The following is a 16,026-nucleotide window of genomic DNA, read 5'->3' as shown; positions in this document are numbered from 1 at the left end:
AAGTTTCCTTACCTATAAAATAAGAGTAAAAGTACTTGCATCACTTGCCGCCCAGGCTTGTTGTGAGGATAGTACTTCAGAAACTATGCACCTGTCTTGATGTAAAGGGCCATGTTGAAGTCAGATATTTTTATGGTTTTTTGTTTCGGTTCCTGACTGACTAGCATAGAATCACCTACAAACAGAAAACTCTTTGGAATGATGTTAGTGGTGATGACAGCTCATTGCAAACAAGAGACTCATCAGAATGCCTACAGTTAAAGAAGAGAATGGTGCACGAATGGCAAGGACCTCTCCTGAGTCAGACATAATGGAGTAAAGAGAATGCTGGGCTTGAAGATCTTGGTCCTAACCCTGAACCTTGCTTGTCATTAGATGAGAGTTAAAAGGTAGATCCCTTCACCAGAGAATCATTAAATTTCAGGGTCAGAAGCAACCTCAGCCTCTAGTCCACCCTGTGGTTGAATAAGACACCCCCTCTTTGCAAATGACTCCTCAAAGGAGTCATTTAGTTTCTCCTTGAAGCTCTCCAGTAGGAGTATCCCAGTGCTTTCCAGGTAGCCCAGTCCACTTTTGGAAAGTCGTAATTATTAGGATGGTCACCTAGGTGGCACAGTGGATAAGGCATTGAGCTTGGAATCAAACCTAGCCTCAGACACTTAGCTGTGTGACCTTGGGCAAGTCACTTAACCCTGTTTGCCTCAGTTTCTTCATCTAGAAAATGAGCTGGAGAAGGAAATGGAAAACCACTCCAGTATCCTTGCCAAGAAAACTCCGAATGGGGTCACAAAAGAGTTGGACATGACTGAAAAATGACTAAACAAAATAAATGATTAAAATGTTTTTTTTTTTTGAACCAAAATCTCCTCCAAGTACTGCTTTCTGGGGATGATTAGAACAAGTCTAATCCCTCTTCACCACAGTTCTTGAAATGTTCAAAGACCCGTAGGCAGCTGGTTGGTGCGGTGGTTGGAACAATGGACTGAAGAGTTAGGAAAATATATTCAAATAAGCCTCAAACACTTCCTAGCTCTGTGACCCTGGGCAAATCACCTAACCTCTATCTACTTCACTTTCCTCATCTGTAAAATGGGGGTGATAGTTGCCCCTAATTCCTAGGGTTTTGTGAGAATGAGATATTTGTTAAGTGCTTCATAGACCTTAAGGCACTATACAAATACTAGCAATAATGATAATTTACAATTACTATGATTATGTCACCACTAAGTCTCCTCTCCTTCAGTCTCCTGACTCCTTATATGGTATGAATGTCTGTTCCTTCACCATCCTGAATCTCTTCCACTGAGTGTTTTCCAGCTTATCAACATAATTTTAAAAATGTGTCCCCTCAATACTTTAGGCCTTATTCCCTCACCTGCAAAATAAAAATGACTAGATTTACAAGTATTTCTTAAATTAACTTTGAAAAATTCATTTTTTCATTTATTTATTTTTAGTTTTCAACATTCCCTTCCATAAGATTTTGACTTCTAAATTTTCTCCCCCTCCCTGCCTTCTCCCCTCCCCAAGACAGAATGCAATCTGATTATAAATATTTTCTAAATGAGCCCCCAGCAATGCATAGTCAAAAGAACACTGGATTTGGAGTTAAAAGACTTGGGTTGGCATTTTGGTTGTTACCTGCTATCTCGTACAAATATCTAGGCCTCAACTTTCTGATCTGTAAAGAAAAGGGGATTAGACTAGATAATCTTTAAAGTTTGTGTCAAGGTCTAAAGTCTTAATGAGCCAGACTCTTTCTCTAAGGAATGAAGTTGCAATGTACGAAGACTCTAATATGTATGTGGTGTGGGGTGGTAAGGAAGACCAGGCAATACCAGCCCTTGGCATTAGTGATAATGAAGTTGGAATAGCACAACTTCTTTTTATGAATCCCATTTGTCTCAGAAGCCCGTGTCCCAAACTCTGAAGCTCTTGGCCACTTTAAGTCTCATGGCAAGAAATATTTTCTATTTCCAAGTCACCGTCAGACTTTGCCCAGCTGGGTTCCCATCATCTCTCACATTTATTGGAACATGCTGACACTGTATACCCAAAGGAGATTATAGGAGGGTGACCTTCATACCTCTTTGAGCTCTATGTCCTAATACTGGGATTATCACTGACAAGCCTAAGGGCAGAGGCGGGGTTGGGGCAGGAAAGGCTGATACCACAGGAGAGGAGTTTGCTATTTACTAAAGATGCCTGATTCAGCAAGCAAGATGTGGTGCTGTTTGGTCCAGGTGAGGTACCTTCACCTCTGAAGCTGATGGTCCAAAAGGGAGGATGAAGATACAGGGAGACTTTCTCTGAATTTTTTTGAGGGGGATTGTGGAACAGCGGTAGCGATGGGCAGGGTCAGAGAGTGGGGAGCAGCTGGAGAATTGGCATCAGAGCTTTTTATCCTTTAGCTTCTCCTTCACTTTTTGTGGCTCATACTGGATCATTCGAAGGATTTCCTTATTAGCCAGTGTGCCTTCAATAAATTCTTTTTCTGTAAGTTTATCTGTGGGAAAAAGAAGCAACACAGTGAGTCTTGACTGCCTGGGGCCTTAACTCTGGATCTTCTCTTGAATGGATAATAATAGCTCACACTGATATGTGAGTTATAGTTAGGGGTATATGGTTACAGTGCATTTTATAGATATTATCTCATTTGATATTCAAAGAAAATTGATGAATAAGCAGGGCAGGTCCCTGATTTATAGAAGAGAAAACTGAGACTTAGAGAAATGAATTGAACAGGGCAGACAGTCCTGGGAATACATCTTCCGTGTTATCTGCCTACGGTTGTCATTCTCACTGACTTTTCAAACTCTTGACCTTTCCTGACTAACCCTACAGGACACGCTTACTGCTCCTGACTCTGGCTGATTTTTCATTTATTCATTCCATGTTTTTTGAACAACTTTTGTGTACAAAGACCTCTGCTATCAAACGATATGAAGGTGGTCTCTGTACTCTGAGATCTTAGAACCTAGTGTTGGAGCGGGGCAGCTAGGTCTCCTGACTGCAAGTCCTGTGTTTTTCTCACTATGTTGTACTTCCCCCCCTGATAAGGGGGAAAAAGAAATAAGTATTTATATTGAGCCTCTTATGTGCCAGGTACTGTGTCAAGCATTTTACAAAGATTATTTCACTTGATCCTCACAACAATTTTGTGAGGCAGGTAATTTTATTATCCCCATTTTAGTTGAAGAAACTAAGGCAAACAAAGGTTAAGTGATTTGCCCAAGGAGGCAGCTTACATGGTTCAGTGAATAGACAACTGGACTTGGAGTCAGGAAGACCTGAGTTCAAATCTGCACTCACACACTAGCTTTGTAACACTGGACAAGTCACTTAACCTCTGTTTGCCTAGGAGGCAACTCAGTGGATAGAACGCTGGGCCTGGAGTCAGGAAGATCTGAGCTTAAATCTGGCCTGAGACACTAACTGTATAACCCTGGGCAAGTCACTCTGTTTGCCATAATCCACTGGTGGAAGAAATGGCAAATCATTTGAGTATCTCTGCCAAGAAAACCCTATATGGAGTCACGAAGAGTTGGACACAACTGACTGAACACAACTTCCTGACTCTAGGCCCAACACTCTATCCACTGCACCATGTAGCTAGCCAATAACAACCGATAAAAGGTGTTATTGGACACAAGATATCAGACAATACTTGGAAAGAACAATCAGATTCAATTACTGGTTCCTCTCTCATCAACTAAGACTTGAGAAATAGGAAAACTCACTCAAAATATCAAACTTAGAAATGTCAAAAATGTCAACTTGGAAAAAAGTGTCCAATGGAGTGCCCAGTGGATCTATGCTTGGCCTTGTGCTGTCTGTTTTTTAAAATGAGACATCTAAAGTATAAGGTTTCAAGTTTTAAAGTTTAAAGGCATAGAAGGTATGTTTATCAAATTTACAGGTGACACAAAGTTAAGAAAAATAGCTAATCCAGCATTTAGCCATTTGGCAAAGTGTCTAAGAGAGAGGATCCTTAATAAATATTTTTCACTGACCGGATTGCAGAATTAATATACAAAAAAAAAAAAAGATCTTGACAGGTTGGAGCGTAGGAATGATTCAAAGAAAGAAGAAATTTAATAGGAGTAAATGTGGGTTCCAAAATTGTCTTTACAGGGACAAGATAGGCAGGGAGAGATATGTGATTAAGAGAGCACTTTGTGTGAAAAAAATATGAAGCTTTAGTGAACAGTAAGCTTGATATGAGCCAACTGTGTGGTGATGACCAAAATGTAAATCCAATCTTGGGCTGCAATAAGTTAGGCATTGCTTTTCATAATGAAATAAGAGGAATAAGGAGGTGATAATTCTGCTGTGATCAGAGCTCATCTGAAGGGTTGTGTTCAGTTCTGGGAACCACAGGAATACATTAGTAAGTTAAGGAATGTCCAGAGGAGGGCAAATGAGATGTTGAAAGGAGTCTGTGCCATTTGATGATCTGTTAAATGAACTAGAGATACTTTGTCTGCAGAAATATTTGAAAGGCTATTATGTGGAGAAAGTATTACATTTCTTTTGTTTGGCCCCAGATAACTGAACCAGGAAACCATGGGGGGAGTTGCAAAGAGTCCAATTTAGGCTCAATGTCAGGAAAAACTTCCTAACAATTAACACTATGCAAAAATGGAATGGACGACCCTTAGGAGGCAATGGATTCCTCCTAATGGAGGTTTTCAAGCAGGAACAGGATGACAATTGGCCCCATATGTTTTAACAGGGATTCATTTTTTTTTAAATGGATTGGACTTGGTTGCTGCTAAGATCTCCTCCAACTCTAAAATTATGTGATTTCAGGATTAGTTCATTTGATAAGGAGACCTTTTCACCCTTCTACACTATACAACAAGTCCTTATTTTTGAATATGTCTGCCATCATGCATTCATTTCCAGAGAAGAGCTTCTGCCAGTCTTTTTCAGGAAGTAGGGAAGTCAGTCCTATAGAGTTTCTGCCTTGTCATGTCAATCCTGCCCTGTGCTTTGACTTTACCAACAAGTTATCAGTGTCATATTAATTCTCTCCAAATATATTCTATTAACCAGGAGGATTTTCATCTGTCCGGTTGGGCTACAAGCATGCTGGGTGATTTTAGCCCAGGATTATGCTGGAGCCAAGTCATACTGGCTCAAGATTATCAAATCGGAAATCTGCAAATGCTACAAATCAGGGCTTGTGCTCGGCTAAAAACTAGTGCTTGCCCCAGCTATTAACTCATGACTTGATTTATTGTTTTGCTCATTATCTAGATTTAAGAAGGTGATGAAGAAAATGTTCATAATATTGATTAAACTTAAAAGTGTTCCATGTACACATTTTAAATGGAGAGCTGATTGTTAAGTATTTACAACCATATCACTAACAACCTCTCCTGGGTTAGGATGAGCTGGTTATGATTTTTGGAAAAGAAGATGGAATAAATAGATTCAAGTCCCAGTTATGCTGTTAAATAGCTATTTGACCTTGGGCAAATCACTTAAATTCTCTGGACTTCAGTTTTCTTAATTGTAAAATGAGGACCAGAGATTTAAAAATGAAACTTTCAGCAAATATCACGATGTGAAAGGTTCCAGTCAAGCCCTGCTCTACTAAGAAACATCTATTAACTGTGAAGAGGAATGCCAAGTGATTTAGAGCTGAATGGGAATTTAGAGGTCATCTAGCCCTACCTCCTCATCTTATAGTGAGTAAACTGAGACCCAGGGAAGTTAAAGGATTGGCCTAAAGAGTGAGGATTAAACCTAGGTCCTCTGAATCCACATTTTCCATTGAACCATGTAGCAGGAATCCATAATATAATTTCTAACACCCTAACTCTAATATCCTAATTATTTCTAAGTCTACAGGTGATAAAATTTCCATCTATCCAATAACATCTGTCTTTTGGGTCTATCACAGTGACTGAAGTTCCTACTATTGGAGTCTTTTCTTTGGGTCACAGCATGAACTCCAGAAGACCCTTTATACTGTATTTATTTTATCTGGGAGGAAAAATACATTAATCCATCTATCACATTGCAGATTGTATCCTTTTGCTACAGTGACTTCACAGTAGCTGGGATTTATTTTTCAGATTAGTCCTAACAAAAAGGAAAGATGAGTATATTTTGATAAGAGAAGGATGTCCTAAGTTGTTTGGAATCTGAGACACTGTTCAGGGCTGAAGTGCCATACTGGCAATCTTGGGGACCATGAATTAATCTGAATGCACTGAGCACATGGAGATGATGTCAAAATAAATAGAACAAAAGAGAAATGAAAAGGAGATATGGTAATTATGATAGACACTATGATGATGGAAGCAGCAGGAGTAAAGATAGTGGTGGTAATGATGCTTATAGCGTGGTGATGGTGGTTACAGAGATGGTAGTGGTGAGTTGTAGTAATGATTGTGAAGGATGATGATGGATTTAGTGGTGACAATGATGGTTGTGGTGGTAGTGGTAGCTGTGATGGTAGTGGTGGATTGCTGGGGTTGTAATGATGGTGGAGTAGCAATGGTGAAGTTGGTGGTAATGGTGGTGATACCGACAATGGTGATGTGCCTTTACAGTTTGTTAGAGGATCATGGTTAGGATGTCTCAATGTGTTTTACTTTTCTCCTTCAGAATGTAAGTTTAAAAAGTAGAGTAGGTTGGGAGAAGTAGGTTGACCAACTCTAATAGCTTCTCTAAATAGCATCTCAGCACAACAAAACCTCATTTATTTATACTCCACTTATCTGAAATTAATGACAATTAATCCTTGTGCTAGGCTGAAAACTAATCCTTGCCCCAGCTATGAAAAAAGTTAAAGATTAACAAAAGAAGCAAACAAATAGACAAATTGAAACTTCCTCAACAAATTTAAGAGAATGTCAGACCAATCCATACTCATTTCTATGTGAGTAAGCGATAAGTGATTATCTAATCCAAAAGGTAGACTTCAGACCTGACAACATTTTTGTTAGTTGATTTGAAAGTGATAAATCTGAATTACTTAAAAAGATTCTATTAATACATAGATATTAATTTAAACTGACTCTCCTTTCAGTCATCTCAAGTTACTGAGGTTATATGTTATGTTGAAAAATGTGCCCAAAATGTAAATGAAGAATCCAACCATGGAATATATGCCTCTATGGCCATAGCATTTTCAGATTACATTATTTCTATTCATAGTTCTAGAAATACCATGATGAGGATGTCTAAGTCTCCTTCCTTCCCACAGCATTGTATACAAGCCGCTTCCATAAGAACAGCCAGCTTTTTATCTCCTATGGAATCCTGTTGTGATTGCATAGAGATAACTATGGCTGAGAAAAATGAAAAGCTAGTAGAAAAACTATTTTCACCATCATCTTTCTTTCCAAAGAAGGACCAGATCTTGTCAGTTCTTTTTTCAGGGGTGTTTTCATCTTCTGGAAGATGTTTCAGGTCATCAGGATGGATCATTTTGAAAATGGCCTGTACAAAATGACACAGGGAAGCAGAACCAGGAGTTAGAGTCACACATTCAACAAGCTGGTATAAATTGGGCGAGACTAATCATTAGTCACAGCTTTTCTCATGAAGAACCAGAGCTGGCCTCACAGGGTTCATGGCAAAAAAAAAAATGGTTTCAAAAGTGATTTTATGGAAATTGAAGACCACCATGCTTCAAGCCCAATCTGGGTTCTAGTCCTGGCTCAGTCAATAACTTCCTCTGTGGTGTAAGACAAGTCACTTTAACTCTCTGGCCTCAGTTTCCCCCTCTGTAAAATAAGAGGATTGGCTTAGATAATTCCCAATGTCCCTCTTAGCTCGGATATGGTATGGCTTTCTAAGTGGTACCTTTGGCAGGGAGGCCCTCAAATTAAAAGAAAGCAAGACAACTTTTCAAATGGAGAACTAGATTAATTCCCTAGAAACTCTCAATACAATTTCACCCAATTAAGTGGAAATTTCATTAGGTTCCAGTCATAACACAAATAAGAAATAAGCGCATAGGCTGGATGTGGGCATTTAGGTGAACTGGAGGTTTTCTATCTGCTTCATTGCATCTGACTTTATGCTCAAGTTGTCCACAGTGTCATAGCACTTAGATCTGAAAAGTAGTCTAGATATTTTTTTGGTTGTGTTTGACTCTTTGTGACCCTGTATGAGGTCTTCTTGGGACAGATATTGGAATGGTTTGTCATTTCCTTCTCCAGTGGATTAAGGCAAACAGAGATTAAGTGACTTGCCCAGGGTCACAGAGCTAGTGAGGCTGAATTTGAACTCAAGTCTCCCTGATTCCAGGCCCAGCACCACATACACTGAGCCATCTAACTGCCTCCAGAGAGTTTTATGATCTCTCATTTTATAGAGGAAAACAATAAGATTCAGAGACGTTGAATAATTTGTCTAGGGTCACACACATATTAAGGAGTAGGGTAGGGATTTGAACTTAGGTCTTCTGGCTCTAAACCAAAAGTTCTTGCTATTGTACTACACTGCCACAGATGTCTGGGGACATCAATTCATACAGTGTGGGGATTAAGGTTGGGAGGAAGAGGAATATCTAGCTTGAACACAGTATTTCCCTATTCTTCACCTCTTAATCCTTTGACAAAGTGTAACACTGAGTACAGTGTGGTTGCAATGTGTAATCTCTCTGGGCATTATTCTCTTTCTCTATAAAATGTGAGGGTGAAGCTAATTGTCTTTTTCATTCAGTTGTCATTCATATTTTCTATGTTTCTATGAACTCCAGAAGAATTCCAGAATGTCTTTATCCAACCAGGTAAATTTGGACTGGAATGGTTTGCACCAGGGAAAATTTGGACCTGGAATGTGTTTTTCAGGGAAGCAATGTGTCACAATGAGTCATTTAAGGCTGCTTTAACTTTTAAACCTATTCCTGGGGCAGGCTAGAGGCCTGTATATGCCCCTCCTGGATACAATTATATGAAACCAAATGTGTCCCACTTCTCTTTTGGCCCTTGGTAGCTACTGGTTAACCTTCCTGGCTTGGAGAAAAGGATAGGATACCAGCACTATTCTAGTGCTTCCTTTGCTCCCCACCCTCCGTCCCAGCCTGCCAATGAATTTAGCAATACTAACTCTATGTCTAGAGAAATTGTGAAAGTGATAAATCCTCTCCTGAACTCAAAAAAGTGAAAGAATTTGACTTGTCTTCCCCTAGGTCCAATAAGTATCCTAGTATTTCCTGTGTGGGAAATAAAGAACAATCAGAATGGCTTTGATTGGACAACTGAGGAGAAAAGGGACAGAGCGAAATACAAAGGCACAAGTCTTGGTGCCTTTAATACCCAGGTCCTCTATATCCTTCTCTATTTGACTTGAAGAGGTAGGGATCCTGCAAAATGAAATGAGCAGAGATTCTCCAAGAGAAGAGATTTGAATTTTGGATAACTTCCCAGTTTTCCTCTGGTCCCAACTCCATCTTAAAATCATAGAACTATAGCATGATAGATAGTGGGAGCAGAGGGATCTTTATTTCCACAGCAGGAAACTGAGGCCCAGATTGGGGATGCAAGTTGCATTCCGAAAGTTACATAATGAGTTAGTGTCAGAGGTAAGACCAGAACAAAGGTATTCCAATATCTAGTTCTGGCCAACGCTCTTGCTAGTGTATTATTAGTAATTTCTATTATCCTATAACTTAAAATGTTACTCCACACTTTCTACCCACCATCGTAGCCCTTCCTTATCTCCTTCCACCTCCTTTCTTCCCTTGCCCTAGGGAGCACCCATATCCCCTCAAAGAAACTTCTAACCCTAATAAGACTAACCCCCCACAGGCATCTCTAGAGGATGCTGCTGCTATCTGGCTAAATAATCAACACAGACTACCTTTGGTCCCTTTCTCACAGTCAATATGAAAATGTGACCCTCTCTATGCTTCCTCAAGGATGATACAAATCCATCACAGCCATTGCAGCCTATAGTGATCCATTCATGAGAATGCTCAGGAAGAGCATTCTGTGTGCATGGTAAAAAGAATTTTGCAAATGAATATCCAATTGAAAAATGTATATAGACTTTGTCTACGGAAATATTTATGCTTATTGATGATTTTCTAGCTCATGCTTTAAAAAATGTAAAGAAATGTATAGAGAAGCGTGTGCAGTCTTAAAACAAAGAATTAGCACATATGTAACCTACATCAGATTGCTTGCCTTCTTGGAGAAGGGGGAGGAGGGAGAAGGAAAGAAAAATTTGGAACTCAAAATCTTATGAAAAATGAATGCTGAAAAACTGTCTTTATATGTAATTGGAAAAAATTAAACACTATTTACTTAAAAAAAATAATCAGTCCTTGCCCTCTCCCTCAAATCCACATTTCCCTTCATAATAAGAATAGGATTAGAATGCAAAAATCTTTGTAAAAGGCCAGTCACTAGGGGGAAAGAGAGGGGAGGGGAGATCCTAGGAGCAGAGGTTTAGACCTAAAAGGGACCTCAAAGGCCATCTAGTTCAGCCCTCTTATTTTATAGAAGAGGAAACTAAGGAAGAAAAGATTAAAAGACAAAGTGCAAAACTTCAAAGAAGCTAAAAAATGGGAAATACAAATGCTACAGAAGTCTACAAACACTATTGATATAAATGACTATCTTTGATGTCTACCTACGACATCAGAGCTGAAAGGAACTTCCGAAAGTCATCAGTTCAACTCTTCTCCAATCCTCACTTCCCTACAATTGACTGGAGCAAAGTCACACTGCTGGTTTTTAAGTAGGAGAGCTGAGACTAGAATCTGAGCTGCCTGTCTTAGTGTTTGCTGTTTTATACATTTCAGACATGGTATCTATGTAAATATCATTGTGTGTTATATAATTTGAGTTTGTAATATTTGCAATTTTGAAGAAAAAATATCCAAATGCTAGAAAATTCTTCTATTGCATCAGGAATATTTTCTCAAAAACCATAGGAAAAATACCTACAGTATGATTGTGTTTAATACATTAGAAAAGCCACTCTTTCTGTGTTCTGCATGCTATGTGAATAGAGGTCAATGAGAAAGTTTATCTCCTGGCATTACTTTTCCCTCGAAAATACTAAATATGAAAGTATATTTGGCAAAATTATCTATGGTAGCAAGGATTGGGAAGCTAGGTAGCACAGTGGATAGAGTGCCAGGCCTGAGGTAAGGAAGATTCATCTTCCTGAGTTCAAATCTGGCCTCAGACACTTAATTAGCTATGGAACCCTGGGCAAGCCTCACTTTTCTCATCTGTAAAACAAGCTGAAGAAGGAAATGACCAACCACTCCCATATGTTTGCCAAGAAAACCCCCAAAATGGGATCACTAAGATTGTTGGACATGACTGAAACAACTGAGCAACAGCAGCTTGGGGTGCTGGAAGAAGGCTTAATTTTCTCTTCTTTGATTTTACCCTTCATCCTCAGGAGTATTTCAAACCCTCTGGTATCCTAGATTAACATTCATGACTTCCTTTAATATATCTAATTCAAAATAGTTCTGAGGCCAAATTAGTTTGGGAAACAAGCATAAAGAATAACATTTAAATCAATTCATGATGATCATAGAGAAAAAGCATATATCTATGAAACAAACCCACCCAGACCTTGCCTAAGCTATCCCTGATCAAGGACATGGTTGCAATGAGAAAACACTGGCCTGGAAATCAGGAAATTCAGTTCTTAGTTCCTGCTCTGCAACTAACTGGCTCCAGCCAAGTCCCTTTTCCTCTCTAACCTTATTCCTCCTCTGTAAAAGGAGGGACTGGATGACCTCTAAGGTCCCTTCCAGCTCTGGCTCCATAAGGTAAAAGTTCTGTGATTCTAGGTCATTGACTCCACTGGGTCCCAGCCAACCAATGATGGGAGTGAGGATAAACTATACCATGACGATCTCAAGTACTTCATTTTTGCTGATGGTACCATTGCCATCTATGTCGTAGAGGGAAAACGCCCACTCCAGTTTCTGTTGGGTTTTGCCAGCTGTGGTCATGTGGAGCGCAATGATATATTCCTTAAAGTCCAACGTCCCATCGTTGTTTGCATCGAAGCTGCGGAACACATGCTGGGCATAGGCCTTCGGGTCTGCATCTGGGAAAAATTTGGAGTAGATGCTCTCAAACTCCTGTCTGGTTATCTTGCCACTGGGGCACTCCTTCAGGAAGGACTGGTACCAGGCACATAGTTCCTCCTCTTTGTATTTGGTATTTAGCTGCAGCTCCTCCAAGATATCTTTGGATAGGGAGCCACTTCTGCTGTTTCCCATGGGTGAGGGTGATTGGGTACCAGACAAGTAGTAAATGCTAAGTGGCAGCTAGCCTCCTCTCTCTGAACTGAGGCTGACTCGACACAAGGTTCAGGGTTTTCAAATTAAGACAAAGCCTGTGGTGGATTAGAAGGATTTGTGGTCATTACTAATCTTTTAGCCACTTCTCTACCCCATGTACTAATAGGAAGTACTGAACTCTTCTGGCTTAGAAATGATGTCCTCTGAGCCCTCTCCCTCCTATCATGATCTTAGGAGCTCAGAATATCAAGATTAATTCTTATTTTAAGAAAAGAAAAAGAGCTTTTAGCGAAGCTTTGCCAAATGAGTTTCCTTTGTTGGTCAATATCTAGAAAACATGCATCCCTTTTCCATTTACCATTTGATATTCTGGTGGCATCTCCATATTATCCTTGAGGGTCCATGAGGGCATGAAGTGTATCTCACCTAACCTTTATATTTCTTTCAAGGACTCTCATAGTCCCCTGCTCATATCATTTCATTTCACTTGCTTGTTCCTTTTCTAGACTCTTCAAGACCCAATATACACTTACCTCTGATTCTTTTATATCCATAAACTCCCTCTACAAATTCATCATTAATGGAGCAAATAAATTTCCCACACATGCTATGCTCCATGGCCATTCTTAAAATCAGGTATGATCAGAGCTGGAGGTCACTTGGTCCAATCCACTTCATTTTATTTTTAGGAAATTGAGGGCCAAAGAGGTGAAGAGACTTTTCCAAGATCACACTTAGAAAGGCAAAGTCAGAACTAGGACCCAGATTCTCCTGCCCCACAGTGGGCAGAAGTAGAGAGTTAATTTGGGGCTCTACAGTGGGTCTTCTGGCAGCACCTTCCACATACACATCCTTGCTGAATGCTGCTCAAAATTCTTCTTAAAAAGTTCTTCATCTTTGATGAAATATGTAATGCCTCTAAAAGAGGTTTTACAGTGAAATGAAAATATGTGATATTAGTCACTTTTTAGCCAGCAGAGGGATAGGGTCAGAGATGAGGCAAGAAAGGATATAGAATGAGAATTCAAAATACCTCTGGTGTGAGAAAAGAAGAAAATAGGGCAAAGTACAGGCTGGGGTCCCTCAAGGGTTACAATTTTGTCTAGATTGTTTTTTTGAGAGTGGATCTCTTTATGCTGTCCACGTTGGAAGTAGAGTGGTCACTCATGGCTGACTCCAGTGCTGATCCCCTCTAAAGCTTTAACCTGCTTCATTCCTGGCCAGTTCTTCCCCTTCCTTCCAGGCAACCTGATGGCTGCCTCACTTGTGGAGGCTCACCATGTTGGAATCAGCCTTAGTGATGAGACTCTATCAGCTAGCTTGAGCTATATTCCAGCTCAGAGCTCCGAAGGTTAAGTGATCCACCAGTTTTAACCTCCCTAGTTGCAGGTATTTTAATGGTTTGTCCTACTATGCCCAGTAACAGTCTTATTGATCAATCTTATCAGTCAATAAATCAATAAATTATCAAACATCTACTATGTGCTGGGATTGTAAAGACAAAAAATAAAACGGTAAATAATGGCTGCCCACAGAAGGATTCTATGGGAAGAAACAATATGTGCACATATAAATACAGCCATATGTTTAGATATACCCACTGGGGATGTGAGAATCTGACTTTATATGGAAGATTTTCATTTCATATCCCTGCTTTAGATAACCAGGCTTTCTTTGCTTTTATGAGGACTGATTTCCATTTTGACTGCCAGAAAAATTTAGCTCCACACTAAAAGTCACTGTGAAGTCACTTTTGAAACTATCTAGCTGGTGTCTGCTGTGTTAAGTTCCTCCAGAGTAGTGGTGATTTACCGTTTTATAGTCTTAGCAATTTCATGCATCAGGCCCCCTAAAATGAAAAAAGTGTTGAAGTGACTCACCTAAATCTTCCGCCCTGTTCTTGTTCTTCCACACATTGCATGATATTACCATTCTTGGTGAGTGATATCATTTGCACTGTTGTTTTTCTTTGGTGGTGGTGGTGGTAGTGTCTTCACTATTCTATTAAGACTTTTTTTAAAGATTCAATTACATAGACATTGATTATAAATGGATATTGAATGAGCTAATTTGGAGGCTCAGGAAAAATTGTTCCATTGAAGTGAGTGGTAATTACCTTTTCTTAAAAGTTTCCTCTCTAGTGTTTTTCAAGAGTTAATTAATTTTCTAAAGGGGTGGGGGAAGCTGTATATAAAAACCAGATATATACATGCAAAATACAAGGTGTTTTTTTGTGGGCGGTGAAAGCACTAGCATTTGGGGAGATGAGGAAAAGTCTTCTGCAATAAGTGAAGTTTAAGCTAAACTTTGAAGAAAACCAGGAATTCTAAAAAAAAAATCAGAGGTCAGTAGGGAGTGCATTAAAGTCAGGGGAGAAAGCCTGTGCAAAGTCAGGGACTGGAGAAATTGAGTGCCCTATGGAGAACAGCAAGAAGGCCATTAGGCTGAATCCAAGAGGGTGTGAGGCAGAGTAATGTGTAAGGATGGAAAGATAGGTTGTGAAAATCTTTAAGTGTCAAACAGAGGAATTTGAACTAAATCCTAGAAGTAATAGGGAACCACCAGTTTATCAAGCAGGGGAATGACACAGAGGATTAGACCCGTGCTTTCGAACATCATTTTGGTAGATATGTGGAGAATAGATTGTAGAGGAGACTGAAAATATCTTAACTTGTAAGAACAGGGAGCACAAAGTCTAACATCTTTTCCATTTTCTGTTAAAGGTAAAACTCAACACTTGTAGAAATTCTGTGACAATACAAAATCTATTCATCAGGGACTGAAGGAGGAGGGAGATGCCTGTTCATTGACAATTTGGCAGGCGTGTGTGAGTCACAGGGATAATGGACTATTTATTCGGAATTTTGCCTCTATGCTAATATGGGGAAGATTATTTTCCACGGGACTTGCAATCTTAATCATTATCTTACCAAAGTCCTGTGGACCTGGATCAAATAGTTAATTGCCCCCAGGTTTGTGTAACCACAGCCCAAAGCCACTATTTGCTTCCAGTTCCATTAAAGGCTCAGGCCCTTTGCAGCAGTGTCAGAAGCTGATTCACTGAGCTGAGTTGGGAGCTCTGTGCAGACAGATGGGGTAGATGATCCCAAGGCTTCAGCTAGTACCTTTATAGGCACCATATGACTTTGTATGTCTGAATCTTAGGGCCCAAGAAGCTCTTTGTGATTCTCTAAATCATTACAATGGAGAAAGGGAAGGCTCTGTTGGTGTGTGCTTGGCAGACCAATATAGGGTCTATTACCTTGACTTGTACATTTATCAAGACCCCAATAAAAACAATCAATTACTTTGTAGCCAAGTATCAAGGGGTAATAATGACCCCAAGCCATTCCCTAGGGAATTCCACTATCTCCAGGAGAGCAATCCTTGTAGAGATCCTACCAGACATCTGTCTCCACAGGTGCTGTAGCCTTACCTCTTCAGCAGCCACAGTTACTAAAGAGTCAAAAATGATTTTTTTTACTCCAAAATCTTTGGTATTATTAAATTATCCAACATCAGAAATAAATACGGTTTCATCAAAAGAGATAATACTAAAGAAAGTACATTGCCACCTGTTTGGTGGCTGCATCCTGAAGACCACTTGACCTTTCCATTAATCTTGCAGCTATACTTTCCCTATATATGTGTTGTGTCCTCTTATTAGCACAGAGTCTTGCACATAGTAGGTATTCAATTAATTTTGATTGTTGTTAATTTATCGAACTTCTTACTGGGATAAATCACCATCTGGTGGCAACTATACTCATAGGATTGGATCA

At 39.6% G+C, this 16,026-nt stretch overlaps 1 protein-coding gene across 1 annotated transcript; it reads right to left on the bottom strand.

The window, feature by feature from the left end:
* Window positions 1–1,421: 1,421 nt before the first annotated feature.
* Window positions 1,422–12,223, bottom strand: RCVRN (recoverin). Its single transcript, XM_072645098.1, has 3 exons — window positions 11,843–12,223; window positions 7,347–7,458; window positions 1,422–2,506 (listed from the first exon to the last, which is right to left on the bottom strand). The coding sequence occupies exons 1-3, from the start codon at window positions 12,221–12,223 to the stop codon at window positions 2,391–2,393; spliced, it is 609 nt and encodes a 202-aa protein (XP_072501199.1). The 3' UTR covers window positions 1,422–2,390.
* Window positions 12,224–16,026: the final 3,803 nt, after the last annotated feature.

The sequence above is a fragment of the Notamacropus eugenii genome, chromosome 2 (genome assembly GCF_028372415.1).
Source record: "Notamacropus eugenii isolate mMacEug1 chromosome 2, mMacEug1.pri_v2, whole genome shotgun sequence".
NCBI lineage: Eukaryota > Metazoa > Chordata > Mammalia > Diprotodontia > Macropodidae > Notamacropus > Notamacropus eugenii.
The sequence above is the reverse complement of the archived record's forward strand: the minus strand, read 5'-3'. Positions and strand labels throughout refer to the sequence as shown.